We start from the raw sequence: 17,189 nt of genomic DNA, 5'->3' as shown, positions 1-17,189 counted from the left end.
CAACACAGCAAACGAGATCACTATGCTGGATTTCGTATTTCATCCCCAGTCGGGCGCTTCCCAAGCACCTAGGACTGCGGGATGTAGCGGCGAATTATGTTTGCCGATCCCAGTAAAGCGGCCTTTTGCAATTGACAGATGGAGATTGTGTCAATTCCAATGGTTTTCAAATGTCCGCTGAGATCTTTTGGCATTGCGCCCAGCGTGCCAAGTACCACTGGGACCACTTTCATGGGCTTATGCCAGAGTCGTTGCAGCTCAATTTTTAGATCTTCGTATTTCACTAATTTCTCTAGCTGCTTCTCCTCAATTCTGTTGTCCCCTGGGATTGCGATGTCGATGATCCATACTTTCTTTTTCAGATCATCGACATCGCAATTATTATTATTATTATTATTATTATTATTATTATTATTATTATTATTCTGTGGCCCACAGTGGCCCACCAATTGTCCACGGGGATCTTGAGCAGAAAGAGAAGGCAAAACCCTCCCTTTCTCTTGACCCCCAACAAATGGTCCCCAAGGGAATCTTGCCTGCCTCAACCAACCTAGAGGCAGTACTTGGACATCCATTTCAATAACCACCCACTTGACATCCATGGATCTGTCTAATCCTGCTTTGACGGTATCCAGACTGACAGCTGTCATGACCTCTTCTGGAAGGGAATTCCATAAGCCAAGGACCCTTTGGGTGAAGAAATATTTCCCTTTATTTGTCCTCACTTTCTCACCTGTGAGCTTTAGGGAGTGGCCCCCTCGTCCTAGGATTGTGTGATAGAGAAAATAATTTTTCTCTATCACACAATCCTAGGACGAGGGGGCCACTCCCTAAAGCTCACAGGTGAGAAAGTGAGGACAAATTTTTCTCTATCCACCATTTCTATCCCATGCATGATTTTATACACTTCGATCCAGTCACCCCTCAAACACTGTCTTTCAAGGCTGAAGAGACCAAGGCGTTGCAACCTGGTTTCATAAGGGAGGTGGCTCCATTTCCTTGATCATCCTTGTTGCCCTTTTTTGCACCTTTTCCAGTTCCATTATATCCTCCTTAAGGTGCAGTGACCAGAACTGTACATAGTACTCCAAGTCTGGTCTCACCATCGATTTGTACAGAGGCAACACAACACTTACTGACTTATTTTCGATTCCCTTCCTAATCAGGCCAAGCATGGAATTTGCTTTTTTTTTTACTGCTGCTGCGCACTGGGTTGACATCTTCATTGATCTGTCCACCAAAACCCCAAGATCCCTTTCTTGGGTTGTCTCAGAAATCTTGGTCCCCATCAGTTGGTAGGTTTAATTGGGGTCCTTTGCCCCGATGTGCATCACTTTGCACTTGTTTAGGTTAAAATGCATTTGCCATTTTTTTGCATGCAGAGAAGCAAGCAGACTTCCTGGCCTGCAAAGGCTGCCCTAGAGAAGCAATCAGGGCCATTTAACAACCTGGCCCCCTAAGAGCATCTCCTCTTTCACCCCATGGCGAAACGTCATTCTCGTGGGGGCAAAGAGCTGAGTTACCTTGTAGACGCAGCCTAAGGTCGTCTGAAGGGGACACGTCACCAGGTGGGTTCCAACACCAATCATATCAATTTCGTTGCCCTGTGGGAAGCACGGAAAAACCAAAAATGAACTCCTAAGACCAGGTGTATGCATGGATCATCACACAGCCAAAAAAACCCCACATCTCACAATGTAACACAAATCAGAGCAGGCCACATTTTTTGAATATCAGAGGAACGGTGTTCTCTCCTGGCATCAGAGGAGCTGAAGGACCCCAAGCTCAGATGCTATCCTACAACTAGTAGTGGATTGCTACAAATTCAGTAGAGGAGAGTGCACCGGTAGCAAATGCTGCGCGTGGTAGCTTCAACTAACTTTTATTTTTATATTTTTATATTTTTATATTTTTTTTATTTTTTTATTTATTTAGTCCAATACATAATACACATTGAAGAGAATAGATATGTAGTAATATAAATAAAGAACGTCCAAGCATATTTTGACTTCATGTGCATGCGCAGAAGCAAAATTGTGTGATTGTTTTTAATAAGGTTTTTTTTAACATGTTCTGGTTTTAATATTGGATTTGTAAATTGTACTGTTGTTGGAAGCCGCTCCGAGTCCTTGGAGAGGGGCGGCATACAAATCGAATAAATAAATAAATAAAATAAATAAAAGCTTGCGAGGGGACGTGCGCGGGCAAGAGAGATTTCAGTGATTTTTTTGCTTCTGCGCATACGCGGAAGCATTAAAACCCACCAAAATCTCGCATCTGTGTGCATCGTGGGATTTCAGCGCGATTTTGCTTCCTGAGCATGCGCAGAAGCAAAAACACATTGGGACGCATGCGCATCCGCGCAAGAGAACCAAAGCTCTGTGCGCAGCACACTGGTAGTGGCGGTAATGGGAATCCACCCGTCTACAATCCTCTATTTATTGGATGAATAACCTCAATCTTTCTTCTCTCCCATCTAATATTTATTTATTTATTATTTAGATTTGTATGCCGCCCCTCTCTGAAGACTCGGGGCGGCTCACAGCAAGATAGAACAAATCATAAATAATCCAAATAACATTAAAATATTTAAAGATTTAAAAGAACCCCATATACTAACAGAGACACACACAAGCATACCATGTATAAGTTGAACATGCCCGGGGGAGGTGTTTCAATTCCCCCATGCCTGACGGTATGTCATTACAGTATATAATAATGATATACCTTACTTTTTGGTTTATAATATGTACTTTTTGGTCTCCCAAAAGGGGATGAAAATGTCTGTGCGTCTTATATAGACCAAATATGGTCGAAGGCCCACACACTCGCTGGCCGTTTTTCAGCCTCCACAGGCCCTTTTCGTTTGGGCCTTTTCCTGGTTTGCTTTGGAGGCTGTTTTTCAGCCCGTTTTTAAGGCTGTTTTTTCCAGGCCATTTTTAAGGGTTTTTTCAGGGTATTTTTTTCGGGGGGGGGGGGGGGGGCAAAAAGGAGCCTCAAAAATGGCCAGAAAAAGCCTTGAAATTGGACTGGAAAAAGCTTTGAAAACAGCCCAAAAAACGCCTCTATCACAGGCCCAAAAAAGCTTCTAAAATGGGCCTAAAAAAAACTCCCAAAATGGCCACCAAAGCCTCAAAAATGCCTTAAGATGGGCAGAACCCCCCCCCCCCCCCCCTGAAAACAGGCAGAAAAAGACCCGGAAACAGGCAAAAAAATTGCCCAGGCAGGTAAAGGCCCCAGAACAGACCCCTAAAGAGGCAGAAAAAAGGCCTCAAAACGGCCAGAAAAAAAGCCCCAAAAAAGGGGCAGAATAAAGGCCCAAAAACAGGCAGAAAAGGGCCCCAAAAGAGGTAGAAAAAAGACCATGGCAGAAAAAAGGCCAAAAACAGGCAGAAGAAAGGGCCAGAAAAAAGGCCTGGAAAAAGGCCCGGAAACAGACAGAAAAAAGCCCTCAAAATATGCCTAACAGAAATAGGCCCCAAAACAGGCAGAAAAAAGGCCAAAAACAGGCAGAAGAAAGGGCCAGAAAGGGCCCGGAAAAAGGCCGGGAAACAGGCAGAAAAAAGGCCCGAAAAAGGCCTGAAAGGCCTGAAAACAGACAGACAAGGCCCCCAAACAGGCAGAAAATAGGCGGGAAAAGGCCCGAAAAGGGACAGGAGAAAGGCCCGAAAACAGGAAGAAAAAAAGGCCCCAATAGGCAAAAAAGGCCCCCAAACAGGAAGAAAAATGGCCCAGAAAGGGGCAGAAAGGCCTGAAAACAGGCAGAACAAAGCCCCCAAACCGGCAGAAAAAAGGCCCAGGCAAAAAATAGGCAGAAAAAAGGCCAAAAAAGGGACAGAAAAAAGGCCCCAAAATGGGCTCAAGGAGGCCAAAAATCTTTTTTGTTTTTTTCCTCTTCGAATTTAGGCACGTCCTATAGTCAGGTGCTTCCTCAGCTACTAAAAATACACAATACAAATTCCTCCTTAGTTCTATGTTGCTTCTCTCCTTGTTTAGTTTCCACCCATTGCTTCTTGTCCTGCCCTCAGGTGCTTTGGAGAATAGCCTGACTCCTTTGGGGCAACCCCTGAGATATTGGAACACTGCTATCCTGTCTCTCCTGGTCCTTCTTTTCATCAAACTAGCCATGCTCAGTTCCTGCAACTGCTCTTCGAATGTTTCAGCCTCCAGTCACCTAATCATCTTTGTTGCTTGTTTTCTTTCGTGAGTTTGTTTCATCGTTTGCAGGGAAACAGAGGCTCATGAAAGAAAGGCTACGGAGATCTGGCCTGGGTCGAGGGTGCACATGCCATCAAAGGGCTCTGCGTGCCACCTCTACCACAGGTGCCATAGGTTCGCCATCACGGTTGGACTAGAAGACCTCTAGGGTTCCCTTCCAGCTCTATTCTATTCGAACCCTCACTGCAAAGCCTAAGAAAGTTTTAGAGCCCTAGACAGCATCCTAAAATTTATTATTATTATTATTATTATTATTATTATTATTATTATTATTATTATTATTATTTATTGGATTTGTATGCCGCCCCTCTCCGCAGACTCGGGGCGGCTAACAACAATGATTAAAAAACAGCATGTAATAATCCAATTAATAAAACAACTAAAAACCCTCATTATAAAACCAAACATACACACAAACATACCATGCATAACTTGTAATGGCCTAGGCCCTAGGGGGAAGGAATATCTTAATTCCCCCATGCCTGGCGATAAAGGTGGGTCTTGAGTAATTTGCAAAAGACATGGAGGGTGGGGGCCGTTCTAATCTCTGGGGGGAGTTGATTCCAGAGGGCCGGGGCCGCCACAGAGAAGGCTCTTCCCCTGGGGCCTGCCCCCCCATCCAATGCCAACCTGCATTGGCGTATCCTCACCTCTCGAGACAATTCTTCCAAGTTTTGTTCGCTGACATCGTTGCTCACCGTGATGGGTATCGTCCCCAACCAAGGAACCTGGAAACTGGAAAGGAAGACACAGGGGTTAAGGGAGACCCCTTCCCCCAGTTTTTGTCACGTCTACAGTCTGTGTCAACGTTTAAGCTGTCTAGTCCAGCTTCAACCACAACAACACACAAGCACACAACAGATACAAATTGAAAGTAAACCGCTCCAAACCCAACTGCAGGAAGTACGACTTTAGTAACTGAGTAGTTAATGCTTGGAACTCACTACCAGACTCTGTAGTATCATCCCCTAACCCTCAAAACTTTACCCTTAGACTGTCCACTGTTGACCTCTCCCAATTCCTAAGAGGTTGGTAAAGGGCGTGCATAGGTGCACCAGCTTGCCTTCTGCCCCCTGTCCTAATGTTTCTCTCTATTTATTTATTTATTTATTTATTTATTTATCTGTTTGTTTGTTTGTTTGTTTAATGGCATTTACATGCCGCTCACTCCAAAACGGACTCTGAGCAGCTAACAACGGTTATAAATACAAGTAAAAAAGCAGTTTAAAAAATCAATAAAATGACATATAACATTAAAAATAAACACAATGCGTACTAACAATCAATCTTAATTCCAGCCCTGCCGGAAAAGCCAGGTTCTGACAGCTTTCTGGAAGACCGGTAGGGAGGCAGTTGATTCCATAGGGTTGGAGCCGCCACAGAGAAGGCTCTTCCCCGAGGTCCCGCCAACCAACATTGTTTGGCGCACGGGACTTGGAGAAGGCCGACTCTGTGGGCCCTTAATGGCTGCAGCGAAGTATGAGGGAGAAAGCGGTCTTGTAAATAGTCTGGCCGATACTAGTATCATTTGAACACACAGTTCTACAGCAGTTACAGACAAACCAGAAATAGCAGAGAGTAATCAGAGAGACACAGAGATGCTTCTGGCGCCCTCTTATGGCTAACTGCAACACTAACTCTTAAAGTTATAGTGTTATAATTCATTTTAACACACATTGATAGTTTGTTTGCATATTACCAAGCCCAACCAATTATGTACATAGTACTAACACAACTCACTGCTTGCTACAGGTCCGAAAGATATGCCGGATCTCCACCGACTGCTTGGCCAGGTCTCCGCTGTCTAGCCGGACTCCGATGGCTCGGTATCCGAGCTGGTTCAACGCCAGGGCGACAGCACAAAAGTTGGGGATGCCGCTCCTGAGAAGATTAAAACATCCATCAAGCTTTCCAAAGGACAAGCGCCTTCAGAAAGGCTTACAGAAGAGGCCAATTCTTGAGTTGTTCTTTACAGTTAGTCCTCGAGTTACAACTACAATGGGAGCCCCCAATTTCTGTCGCTAAACGAGACAGGCTGTGAAGTGAGTTTCACCCCAATTTTACGGCCTTTCCTTCCAGGAAAGTGATTAAGTGAATCACTGCAGTTGTTAAGATAATCGCAGGGTTGAGAAGTGAACCGGGCTTGTCCCTCCCTTGTCTTTGCTCGTCGGAAGGTCTCCAAAGGGGAGGCAAACAGTCGTAAATGTGAGTCAGTAGCCAGCTGTCTGAATTTTTATCATGAGGATGATGTCAGTAAGTGTGAAAAATGGCTGCAGGTTTACTTTTTTCAGCATCGTTGTAACTTTGAATGGTCGCTAAGTGAACTGTTGCAAGTCGAAGACCACCTCCAGTCCCTTCAGGTTATTTTATATACAAATCTAATAAATAATAATAATAATAATAATAATAATAATAATAATAATAATAATATTGTATTTGAAGTTGTTTGGTTTACCAAAATCCCAATTTTAAGGCCCTGATCCCCCTTGATGGTTAATTGGGGGAAAGATTAGAAGTAACCTGAAAAAATATTATTTGACTGAAAGAGTAGTAGATGCTTGGAACAAACTTCCAGCAGACGTGGTTGGTAAATCCACAGGAACTGAATTGAAACATGCTTGGGATAAACATAGATCCATCCTAAGATAAAATACAGGAAATGGTATAAAGGCAGACGAGATGGGCCAGGAGGTCTTTTTCTGCTGTCAATCTTCTATGTTTCTACCGTGTTTCCCCAAAAATAAGACACTGTCTTATATTAATTTTTGCTCCAAAAGTTGTGCTACATCTTATTTTCGGGGGGTGCCTTATATTTCTCAAATAAGACAAATTCACAGGCAGAAAAGCTGACACCCTCAAAGAAAGTGTACCATACAGTACACTGATTACGGCACGGTACCTGTCAGTATGGCACCCACACACACAAACGACGGCTCTTATATGGTACAACAGTATACTCCCGCTATTGCAGCTTCCAGCCACCAGAGGAACTACAGTCTACGCACTGTAGTGGAGACTGTAATGGCGCTGAGACAGCAGCAGACTGTGTCTGCTGTACTGGACGGTACAAAGCGATGGAAGGGGCCAGCAGGGGACGCCACATTATTACGGTACCGCTATGAACAGCTTTGAATGGTACCGTATGTTTTTCCACCGTACCGTATGTAAACTTGACTACGCCTTATTTTCGGGGGTGCCTTATATTAGCAAATTCTGCAAAACCTCTGACACGCCTTACTTTCGGGGTACGTCTTATTTTCGGGGAAACAGGGTATGTTGATACGTCTTCCCTTAGAAATAAGAGGAAGATCAGGACTACTTTCCCGGGGAAAGATACATTAGTGAGCCAACTACAGGTAGTCCTCAGATTAGATTAAATTAGATTAGATTATTATAGTTGAAAGGGACCTTGTAGGTCATCTAGTTCACCCCACCTGCTCAAGCAAGAGTCCCGACATCATTTTATTTATTTATTTACTGGATTTGTATGCCGTCCCTCTCCGAGGACTCGGGGCGGCTCACAACATATCAAAACAATATACAATATACATATCTAAAAAATCCAATTAATATAGCTAAAAAACTTTTAAAACTCTTAACAAGGTTTAAAATCATTCATTCCCATTCACACAGCAAGACATATTACCCTTGTTGGCCAGGGGGCGAGGGTCTAGTGACCCCAAGCCTGGCGGTACAGATAGGTCTTTAATAATAATAATAAAATAATAATAATGATGATGATGATGATGATGATGGTAATCATAATAATAATTATTTATTAGATTTGTATGCCTCCCATCTCCGAAGACTTGGAGCGACTCAGAGTGACTTTAAACATAGAAACATAGAAAAAGACCTCATGATCCATCTAGTCTTCCCTTATACTATTTTCTGTGTTTTATCTTAGGATGGATATGTTTATCCCAGGCATGTTTAAATTCAGTTACTGTGGATTTACCAACCACATCTGCTGGAAGTTTGTTCCAAGGATCTACTACTCTTTCAGTAAAATAATATTTTCTCATGTTGCTTCTGATCTTTCCCCCAACTAACTTCAGATCGTGTCCCCTTGTTCTTGTGTTCACTTTCCTATTAAAAACACTTCCCTCCTGAACCTTATTTAACCCTTTAACATATTTAAATGTTTCGATCCTGTCTTCCCCTTTCCTTCTGTCCTCCAGACTATACAGATGGAGTTCATGAAGTCTTTCCTGATACGTTTTATGCTTAAGACCTCCCACCATTCTTGTAGCCCATCTTTGGACCCGTTCAATTTTGTCAATATCTTTTTGTAGGTGAGGTCTCCAGAACTGAACACAGTATTCCAAATGTGGTCTCACCAGCGCTCTATATAAGGGGATCACAATCTCCCTCTTCCTGCTTGTTATACCTCTAGCTATGCAGCCAAGCATCCTGCTTGCTTTCCCTACCGCCTGACTGCAAACTTTTACGGCAGGCGAGGAGGGTGGGGGCAGTACGAATCTCTGGGGGGAGCTGATACCAGAGGACTGGGGCTCCCAGAGAAGGCTCTTCCCCTAGGTTCCGCCAAACAACATTGTCTAGTTGACAGGACCCGGAGAAGGATGACTCTGTGGTACCTAATTGGTTTAGATAAATGCCCACCCAATCTCCCCTTGAAGGTCGCAAGTATTGGAGTTCTCACATCCTCTGCACTTCCAGTTTGCCTGTTGGGCTGTTTTTTGGAACTCGGGGGCTTCAGGAAGCTTCCCTGAACCCTCCGGAGTGAGAAAAAAAAACAGCACAATGGGCAAACCAGAAGTGTGTTTTCCGAACTTCTGGTTTGTTTCCTGAAGCGTCCAGAGGATGAAATGGCTTTTCCCAAGGCCAAAAATCAGCTGGCTAGCACACGCACAGGCGCTGGAGCTGACGCAGGCAACCTCTCACGTATCCTCCAATGTGACTCTGCGTGCTACCTGTGGCACACTTGCCATAGGTTCGCCATCACAGGTCTTGTGTCAAGCCACTGCCAAAATTGGCAATAAATTTAACAGCTTGCCATACTATCTAAAGAAGTCCTGATGTTTATGGGAACTTGGGAGGGGAGATTTTCATGAACAGATGCAGCCACAAAGCATCCTTTCGAGTGGTTCAAGGACATCCTATGTCCACCACCTGGGCGGAAGCAGAAGGAGGACTTGCGACACTGGCACAATCTGAGTGGGCAGCGTGACAAGTTTGTGGGTGGGAGGACAAGGGATGTGAATTTTCAACTAGGTAGGAAACTGAAGATTCCGGTTTTCCAGTGTGGCTGTCAGGATGGCTCCGGCGATAAATTGGAACTTTGAGGAATACTTTGACTCGGATTCTGATTTAGTTCAGACGTTACCTGGAACCTTGATACCTTGGTCTTCAGGATTCCTTAGTAGTCTCCCCTCCACGGCCTGACGTCGCCCTTCCCATTTTATTTTATTATTTTATTTTATTTTATTATTTTATTATTTTATTTATTTTATTATTTTATTTTATTATATTTTATTATATTTTATTTTATTATTTTATTTTATTAGATTTGCATGCCGCCCCTCTCTGGAGACTCGGAGCGGCTCACAACAACAAAACCATACAAATCCAATAGTTAAAAACAATTTAAAACCCTTAATATAAGAAACAATCATACATCTCATACACACCATACATAAAACAAAAACGGTCCAGGGGAATCAATTTTCCCATGCCTGAAGGCAGAGGTGGGTTTTAGGGACTTTGCGAAAGGCAAGGAGGGTGGGGGCAATCCTAATTTCCGGGGGGAGTTGGTTCCAGAGGGTCGGGGCCGCCACAGAGAAGGCTCTTTCCCTGGGTCCTGCCAGACGGCATTGTTTTGTCGACGGGACCCGGAGAAGGCCAACTCTGCGGGACCTAACCGGTCACTGGGATTTGTGCGGCAGAAGGCGGTCCCGGAGATATTCTGGGTCCAACCAAAGATGACCATGCCAGTCCCCACCCCAAATCTCAAGATTCTATCTAAAAAGTAGGGTTTTCAGCCTCCCTTTTCCTTACCTCCTGACGCAGTAGGTATCCACCAGCCCGTGGAAGTTGTGTGGGTAGGCAATGGCGTAGGACGTGAAGGCTGCCCGCTCTCCACAGCTCACCTTCTCTGCAGGCACTTGGAGTAATTGGCACACTTGGGTCAACCAGTTGTCCACCAGGGTTGGAAAATCCACCGGTTCCTTTCCCATCAGGGGCCGCAGGCTCTACTGGGGAGAAGAGAGAAAATGACCAACCGCATCTCGAGATGCCCGACTACTTCAGCCACCTTCTTAAAGAGTCTGGGATTTCCTGGCCTCTACTCAGAACGGACCTTCTACATAAGGTTCTTGGAAGACCAAGCAGGTGCATCAACTTATAGGACTTTCTTGTATCCTAAGATTTTTATTAATATTTTTTTAAATTATTTTTTATTAATTTTTAACAAGTTTATATACACACAACATAAAACAGTGCATAGTGAAATGTGCCCACCATCCAGACACACACACATTCCCCACCACCAAATCGGGGGTGTTTCTTGTATAGTCCACTTGACTATACAATATGTATATTGAGCAATATATCTATTTACATATTATAGAGTGATTCCAATTTATTTCTTGTAGCTTGGTCTTGGATTTTTATTAATATTGATTGTTTCTTCATTGCTTATTTGATCCCTATGACAATCATTAAGTGTTATACCACACGATTCTTGACAAATGTATCTTTTTCTTTTATGTACACTGAGAACATCTGCACCAAGACAAATTCCTTGTGTCTCCAATCACTCTTGGCCAATAAAGAATTATATTCTATTCTAGTCTTTCTGACTATTTACTGTTCTGCCTAAGCCAGGAAACCCCATAAAACAAGTTTACACACAAAACTTAAGAACCTAAGAAGAGCCCTGCTGAAAAAGCCCATCGAGTCCGGCATTCTGTATCCCACAGTGGCCCCCAATTGTCCTTGGGGATGTTGAACAGAAAGAGAAGGCAAAACCCTCCCTTTCCCTCAACACCCAACAAATGGGACCCAATGGAACTCTGCCTACCTCAACCAACATAGAGGTGGCACCTGAACCTCCATTTCAATCACCACCTGATACACTTGGCATCCATGAATCTGTCCAATCCTGCCTTGAAGCTCTCCAGGCTGACAGCTGTCACAACCTCTTCTGGAAGGGAATCCCATCAACCAACAACCCTCTGGGGGAAGAAATATTTCCCTTGATTTGTCCTCACTTTCTGACCTATGAGCTTTAGGGAGGGCCCCCTCGTCCTAGGATTGTGTGATAAAGAAAATAATGTTTCTCTATCCGCCTTTTCTATCCCATGCAGGATTTCATACACTTCGATCAAGTCACCCCTTAAACGCCGTCTTTCAAGGCTGAAGAGACCAAGGTGTTGCAACCTGGTTTCATAACTGTTGTTAGCAGCCCTGAGTCTGCATAGAGGGGCGGCATACAAATCCAATCAATCAATCAATCAATCAATCAATAAGGGAGGGGCTCCATTTCCTTGATCATTCTTGTTGCCCCTTTTCCAGTTCCATTATATCCTCCTTGAGGTGTGATGACCAGAACTGTACACAGGACTCCAAGTGTGGTCTCACCATCGATTTGTACAGAGGCAATACATCACTTACCGACCTATTTTCAATTCCCTTCCTAATCACGCCAAGCATGGAATTTGCTTTTTTTACTGCTGCTGCGCACTGGGTTGACCTCTTCATTGAGCTGTCCTCCAAAACCCCAAGATCCCTTTCTTGGCTTGTCTCAGAAAGCTTGGTCCACATCAATTGGTAGGTATAATTGGGGTCTTTGCCCCGATATGCATAACTTTGCATTTGTTTAGGTTAAAATGCATTTGTCACTTTGTTGCCCACTCACTCAATTTCGAGAGATCTTTCTGGAGCTCTTTCTGGGAACGAAGGAATGAAGAGATCTTTCTGGGAATGAAGGAAGGAGGGAAGGAACGAAGGAAGGAGGCAATGGGTCCAGATGGCATCCACCCCAGAGTTCTTAAAGAACTCAGATCTGTCATTGCTGCCCCCCTGACTGATTTGTTTAACCAATCCTTGTTAACAGGAGATGTTCCTGAGGATTGGAGAATGGCCAGTGTTGTGCCTATCCACAAGAAGGGCAGTAGAGAAGAAGCTGGTAACTACAGGCCAGTTAGCTTGACATCAGTGGTAGTTAAAATGATGGAGACTCTACTCAAAAAGAGGATAAATCAGCACCTAAAAAACAATAACTTATTGGACCCAAATCAGCATGGTTTTACTGATGGCAAATCGTGTCAGACTAATCTCATTGAGTTCTTTGACTATGTCACAAAGGTGTTGGATCAAGGTGGTGGCGTGTTATTGTCTACCTGGACTTCAGCAAAGCCTTTGATACGGTTCCACATAAAGAGCTGATAGATAAATTAGTGAAGATTGGACTTAATCCCTGGATAGTTCAATGGATTTGCAGCTGGCTGAAGCGTAGACATCAGAGAGTTATTGTTAATGGCGAGTATTCTGAGCAGAGTCAGGTTACAAGCGGTGTGCCACAAGGGTCTGTTCTGGGTCCTATTCTTTTTAATATGTTTGTGAGTGACATAGGGGAAGGTTTGGTAGGGAAGGTTTGCCTATTTGCCGATACTCTAAAGTGTGCAATAGGGTTGATATTCCTGGAGGAGTATGTAATATGGCAAATTATTATTTTTATTATTTTTTATTATTTTTATTATTATTTAATAATAATTAATAATAATTATAATAATTTATTAGATTTGTATACTGCCCCTCTGTGAGGACCCAGATTTAGCTTTACTAGATAAATAGTCAAAGCAATGGAAACTGCAGTTTAATGTTTCCAAATGTAAAATAATGCACTTGGGGAAAAGGAATCCTCAATCTGAGTACTGTATTGGCAGGGATAGCAAGTAGAATGCTTGGCTGCATAGCTAGAGGTATAAAAAGCAGGAAGAGGGAGATTGTGATCCCGCTGTATAGAGCGCTGGTGAGACCACATTTGGAATAATACTGTGTCCAGTTCTGGAGACCTCACCTACAAAAAGATATTGACAAAATTGAACGGGTCCAAAGACGGGCTACAAGAATGGTGGAAGGTCTTAAGCATAAAACGTATCAGGAAAGACTTCATGGACTCCATCTGTATAGTCTGGAGGAGAGAAGGGAAAGAGGGGACATGATCGAAACATTTAAATATGTTAAAGGGTTAAATAAGGTTCAGGAGGGAAGTGTTTTTAATAGGAAAGTGAACACAAGAACAAGGGGACACAATCTGAGGTTAGTCAAGGGAAAGATCAGAACAGCTTGAGAAAATATTATAGAAACATAGAAGACTGACGGCAGAAAAAGACCTCTGCCCTCATACTATTTCCTGTATTTTATCTTACAATGGATATATGTTTATCCCAGGCATGTTTAAATTCAGTTACTGTGGATTTACCAACCACGTCTGCTGGAAGTTTGTTCCAAGGATCTACTACTCTTTCAGTGAAATAATATTTTCTTGTCCTACGCTCAGGTTGACCACCCCCCTCCCTCTTTGTGGCAGTTTATCCACAGCGAACGTCTCCTGCCACCATGAATATACTAACCCGTGGTTTTACATCGTCCATGGAGGTAAAGGAGGAGACGTAGGAATGAGCCAACGTTCCCCGTGCTGGAATGCCGTAGAGTTTCCCGGCCAGGACGTTGCTGGTAAAATCAAAACCTGGAAAAGGGTAAATTTGCGAGACAGAGGATGGGGTGAGAATGAGGAGACACGAGAGGAGCTGAGAGAGAACATATAATAAGAACAGAAGTTGGGACCTTGGAGATCTTGCAGTCCAACCCTCTGCTTAGGCAGGAAAACCTACACTACTTCAGACAGCTGGTTGTCCAACATCTGCTTTAAAACTTCCAGCATTCGCAACTTCTGGAGGCAAGCTGTTCCACTGGCTAAACATAGAAACATAGAAGATGGACGGCAGAAAAAGACCTCCTGGTCCATCCAGTCTGCCCTTATACTATTTAATTAATTAATTAATTAATTAATTAATTATTGGATTTGTATGCCGCCCCTCTCCGTACACTCGGGGCGGCTAACAACATTTCCTATAGTTTATCTTACGATGGATCTATGTTTATCCCAGGCATGTTTAAATTTAGTTCCTGTGGATTTACCAACCACGTCTGCTGGAAATGTGTTCCAAGCATCTACTCCTCTCTCAGTAAAATTATATTTTCTCATGTTGCTTCCGATCTTTCCCCCAACTGACCTCAGATTGTGTCCCCTTGTTCTTGGGTTCACTTTCCTATTAAAAACACTTCCCTCCTGAACCTTATTTAACCCTTTCACATACTTAAATGTTTCAATCATATCCCCCCTTTCCCTTCTATCCTCCAAACTATACAGATTGAGTTAATGAAGTCTTTCTTGATAAGTTTTATGCTTAAGACCTTCCACCATTTTTGTAGCCCTTCTTTGGACCCGTTCAATTTTAATTGGTTAATTGTTCTAACTGTCAGGAAATTTCCCCTTAGTTTTAAGTTGCTTCTCTCCTTGTTTAGTGTACACCCATTGCTTCTTGTTCTACCCTCAGGTGCTTTGGAGAATAGGTTGACTCCTTCTTCTTTGTGGCAAGCCATGAGATACTGGAAGAGTGCTATCATGTCTCCCCTGGTCCTTCTTTTCATGAAACTAGCCATGCCCAGTTCTTGCAACCGTTCTTCATAGGTTTTAGCCTCCAGTTCCCTCTTCCTCTTTGTCACTCTTCTCTGCACTCTTTCTAGAGTCTCAACATCCTTTTTGCATCGTGGCGACCAAAACTGAATGCAGTATTTCACGTGTGGCCTTATAAAGTGGTATTAACCCTTCACGTGATCTTGACTCTCTCCCTCTGTTAATGCAGCCTAGAACATTTGAGCATCTCTCTTCACAAGCATTTGGTTGAAGCCCTTGAATTAGAGGGATGGAAGTTGACAGTCCTTGACTTACAACCGCTCATTCAGTGACCGTTCAAAGGTACAAAAACACCAGGAAAAAGTGATTTGTGATCGTTTTTCACACTTGACAGAATATGGTAGACATATTCATAAATGATACATGGGAGAGAGATAGAGAGAGGGAGGGAGAGAGAGAGTGGGAGGGAAAGAGTGGAAGAGAAGGGGCGAGAAAGAGGGAGAGAGAAAGAGACAGGGGAGGGAAGGATAGGGAGAGGGGGGAGGGAGGGAAAGAGAGAGGGGGGAAATAGTCATAGCATTTTAGACTTATCTACCGCTTCCTAGTGCTTTTCCAGCCCTAAGAGGTTTACAGAGAGTCAGCCTCTTGCCCCCAACAATCTGGGTCCTCATTTGACCCACCTCGGAAGGATGGAAGACAGAGTCCACCTGGAGCTGGTGGTGAGATTTGAACTGCTGAACTACAACTAGCAAGTAGCCAAAGTAGCCTGCAGTGCTGCACTCTAACCACTGCACCACCCGGGAAAGAGAGAGAAATGGAGAGGGGAAGGGTGGGAAAGAAGGAGGGACAGGGCAAAAGAGAGAGGCGGGGGAGGGAAAGAAAGGGGGAAGGAGAAGGGGGGAAGGGAAAGGAGAGAGCGAAAGAGAAAGGGAGGGAAAGAGGAAGAGAGAAAGGGGGAAAGGGAAGGGAAGAGTGGGAAACAGAAAAGGAGGGAAAGAGGGAAGGAGGGGAGACAGACAAACAAATAGACAACACTTTCTACAGCCCTGTCTGTTCTCCACCAAAGCATTCAGAGAGGGTCCGCAACTTGGGCGTCCTCCTCAATCCACAGCTCACATTAGAGAAACATCTTTCGGCTGTGGCGAGGGGGGCGTTTGCCCAGGTTCGCCTGGTGCACCAGTTGCGGCCCTACTTGGACCGGGAGTCACTGCTCACAGTCACTCATGCCCTCATCACCTCGAGGTTCGACTACTGTAACGCTCTCTACATGGGGCTACCTTGGAAAAGTGTTCGGAAACTTCAGATCGTGCAGAATGCAGCTGCGAGAGCAGTCATGGGCTTCCCCAGGTATGCCCATGTTACACCAACACTCCGCAGTCTGCATTGGTTGCCGATCAGTTTCCGGTCACAATTCAAAGTGTTGGTTATGTCCTATAAAGCCATTCATGGCATCGGACCAGAATATCTCCGGGACCGCCTTCTGCCGCACGAATCCCAGCGACCAGTTAGGTCCCACAGAGTGGGTCTTCTCCGGGTCCCGTCAACTAAACAATGTCGCTTGGCGCAACCCAGGGGAATAGCCTTCTCTGTGGCGGCCCCGGCCCTCTGGAACCAACTCCCCCGAGATTAGAATTGCCCCCACCCTCCTTGCCTTTCGTAAGCTCTTCAAAACCCATCTCTGCCGCCAGGCATGGGAGAATTGAGATGCTCTTTCCCCCTAGGCCTTTACAAATTTATGCATGGTATGTCTGTACGTATGTTTGGTTTTATAATAATGGGTTTTTAACTGTTTTTAGTATTGGATTATTATATGCTGTTTTATTATTGCTGTTAGCCGCCCCGAGTCTCCGGAGAGGGGCAGCATACAAATCCAATAAATAAATAAATAAATTCTTCAGCTGTGGAGTTAACTTTGCGACCTGGTCTCCCTCCCTCCCTCCGGCCTCCCACCGCAGCCTTGGAGAGCCCAGACACAAACCAGGCCTTACCGCCCACGTAGGAGTACTTGGATGCCGAGAGGCCCCCGTCCAGCCCCTGAGCCCGGCGCAGGCCCATCTCCATCAGCTTCTTCTCTGGGCCCACGGCAAGACGGAACCGGGCGGCGTTCGTGGCCACCAGACTGCGGAAGCAAAATCCATCAGTGAACGTCAGGCCGGCCACAACCGAAAACCGCTAAATAGAAACCATCCCTGGCTCCATTGGCGGAGAAAGGCATAGTGTTATTAGAGGCCAAGTGCGTTGCAAGTAGGGTAAAGCCGGAACTGAAAACCGCACACCAAAATCCCTATGTTTCATTCTTTCCCAT

The 17,189-nt window shown here is 44.4% G+C and overlaps 1 protein-coding gene across 1 annotated transcript in view; it reads right to left on the bottom strand.

Moving 5' to 3' along the window:
* The window catches only part of NAPRT (nicotinate phosphoribosyltransferase), a 42,483-nt gene that overhangs the window by 6,812 nt on the left and 18,482 nt on the right, over window positions 1–17,189 (bottom strand). The window contains exons 4-9 of the mRNA XM_070748395.1: window positions 16,873–17,003; window positions 13,818–13,933; window positions 10,237–10,430; window positions 5,959–6,099; window positions 4,869–4,953; window positions 1,524–1,604 (exon numbers count right to left, since the gene is read on the bottom strand). Coding sequence (XP_070604496.1) covers window positions 1,524–1,604; window positions 4,869–4,953; window positions 5,959–6,099; window positions 10,237–10,430; window positions 13,818–13,933; window positions 16,873–17,003 — 748 coding nt within the window. The remainder of the gene's footprint in view (window positions 1–1,523; window positions 1,605–4,868; window positions 4,954–5,958; window positions 6,100–10,236; window positions 10,431–13,817; window positions 13,934–16,872; window positions 17,004–17,189) is intronic.

This window comes from Erythrolamprus reginae, chromosome 3, assembly GCF_031021105.1.
Source record: "Erythrolamprus reginae isolate rEryReg1 chromosome 3, rEryReg1.hap1, whole genome shotgun sequence".
Classification (NCBI taxonomy): domain Eukaryota; kingdom Metazoa; phylum Chordata; class Lepidosauria; order Squamata; family Dipsadidae; genus Erythrolamprus; species Erythrolamprus reginae.
Note: the sequence above shows the minus strand (reverse complement) of the source record. Positions and strands in the feature narration are given on the sequence as shown.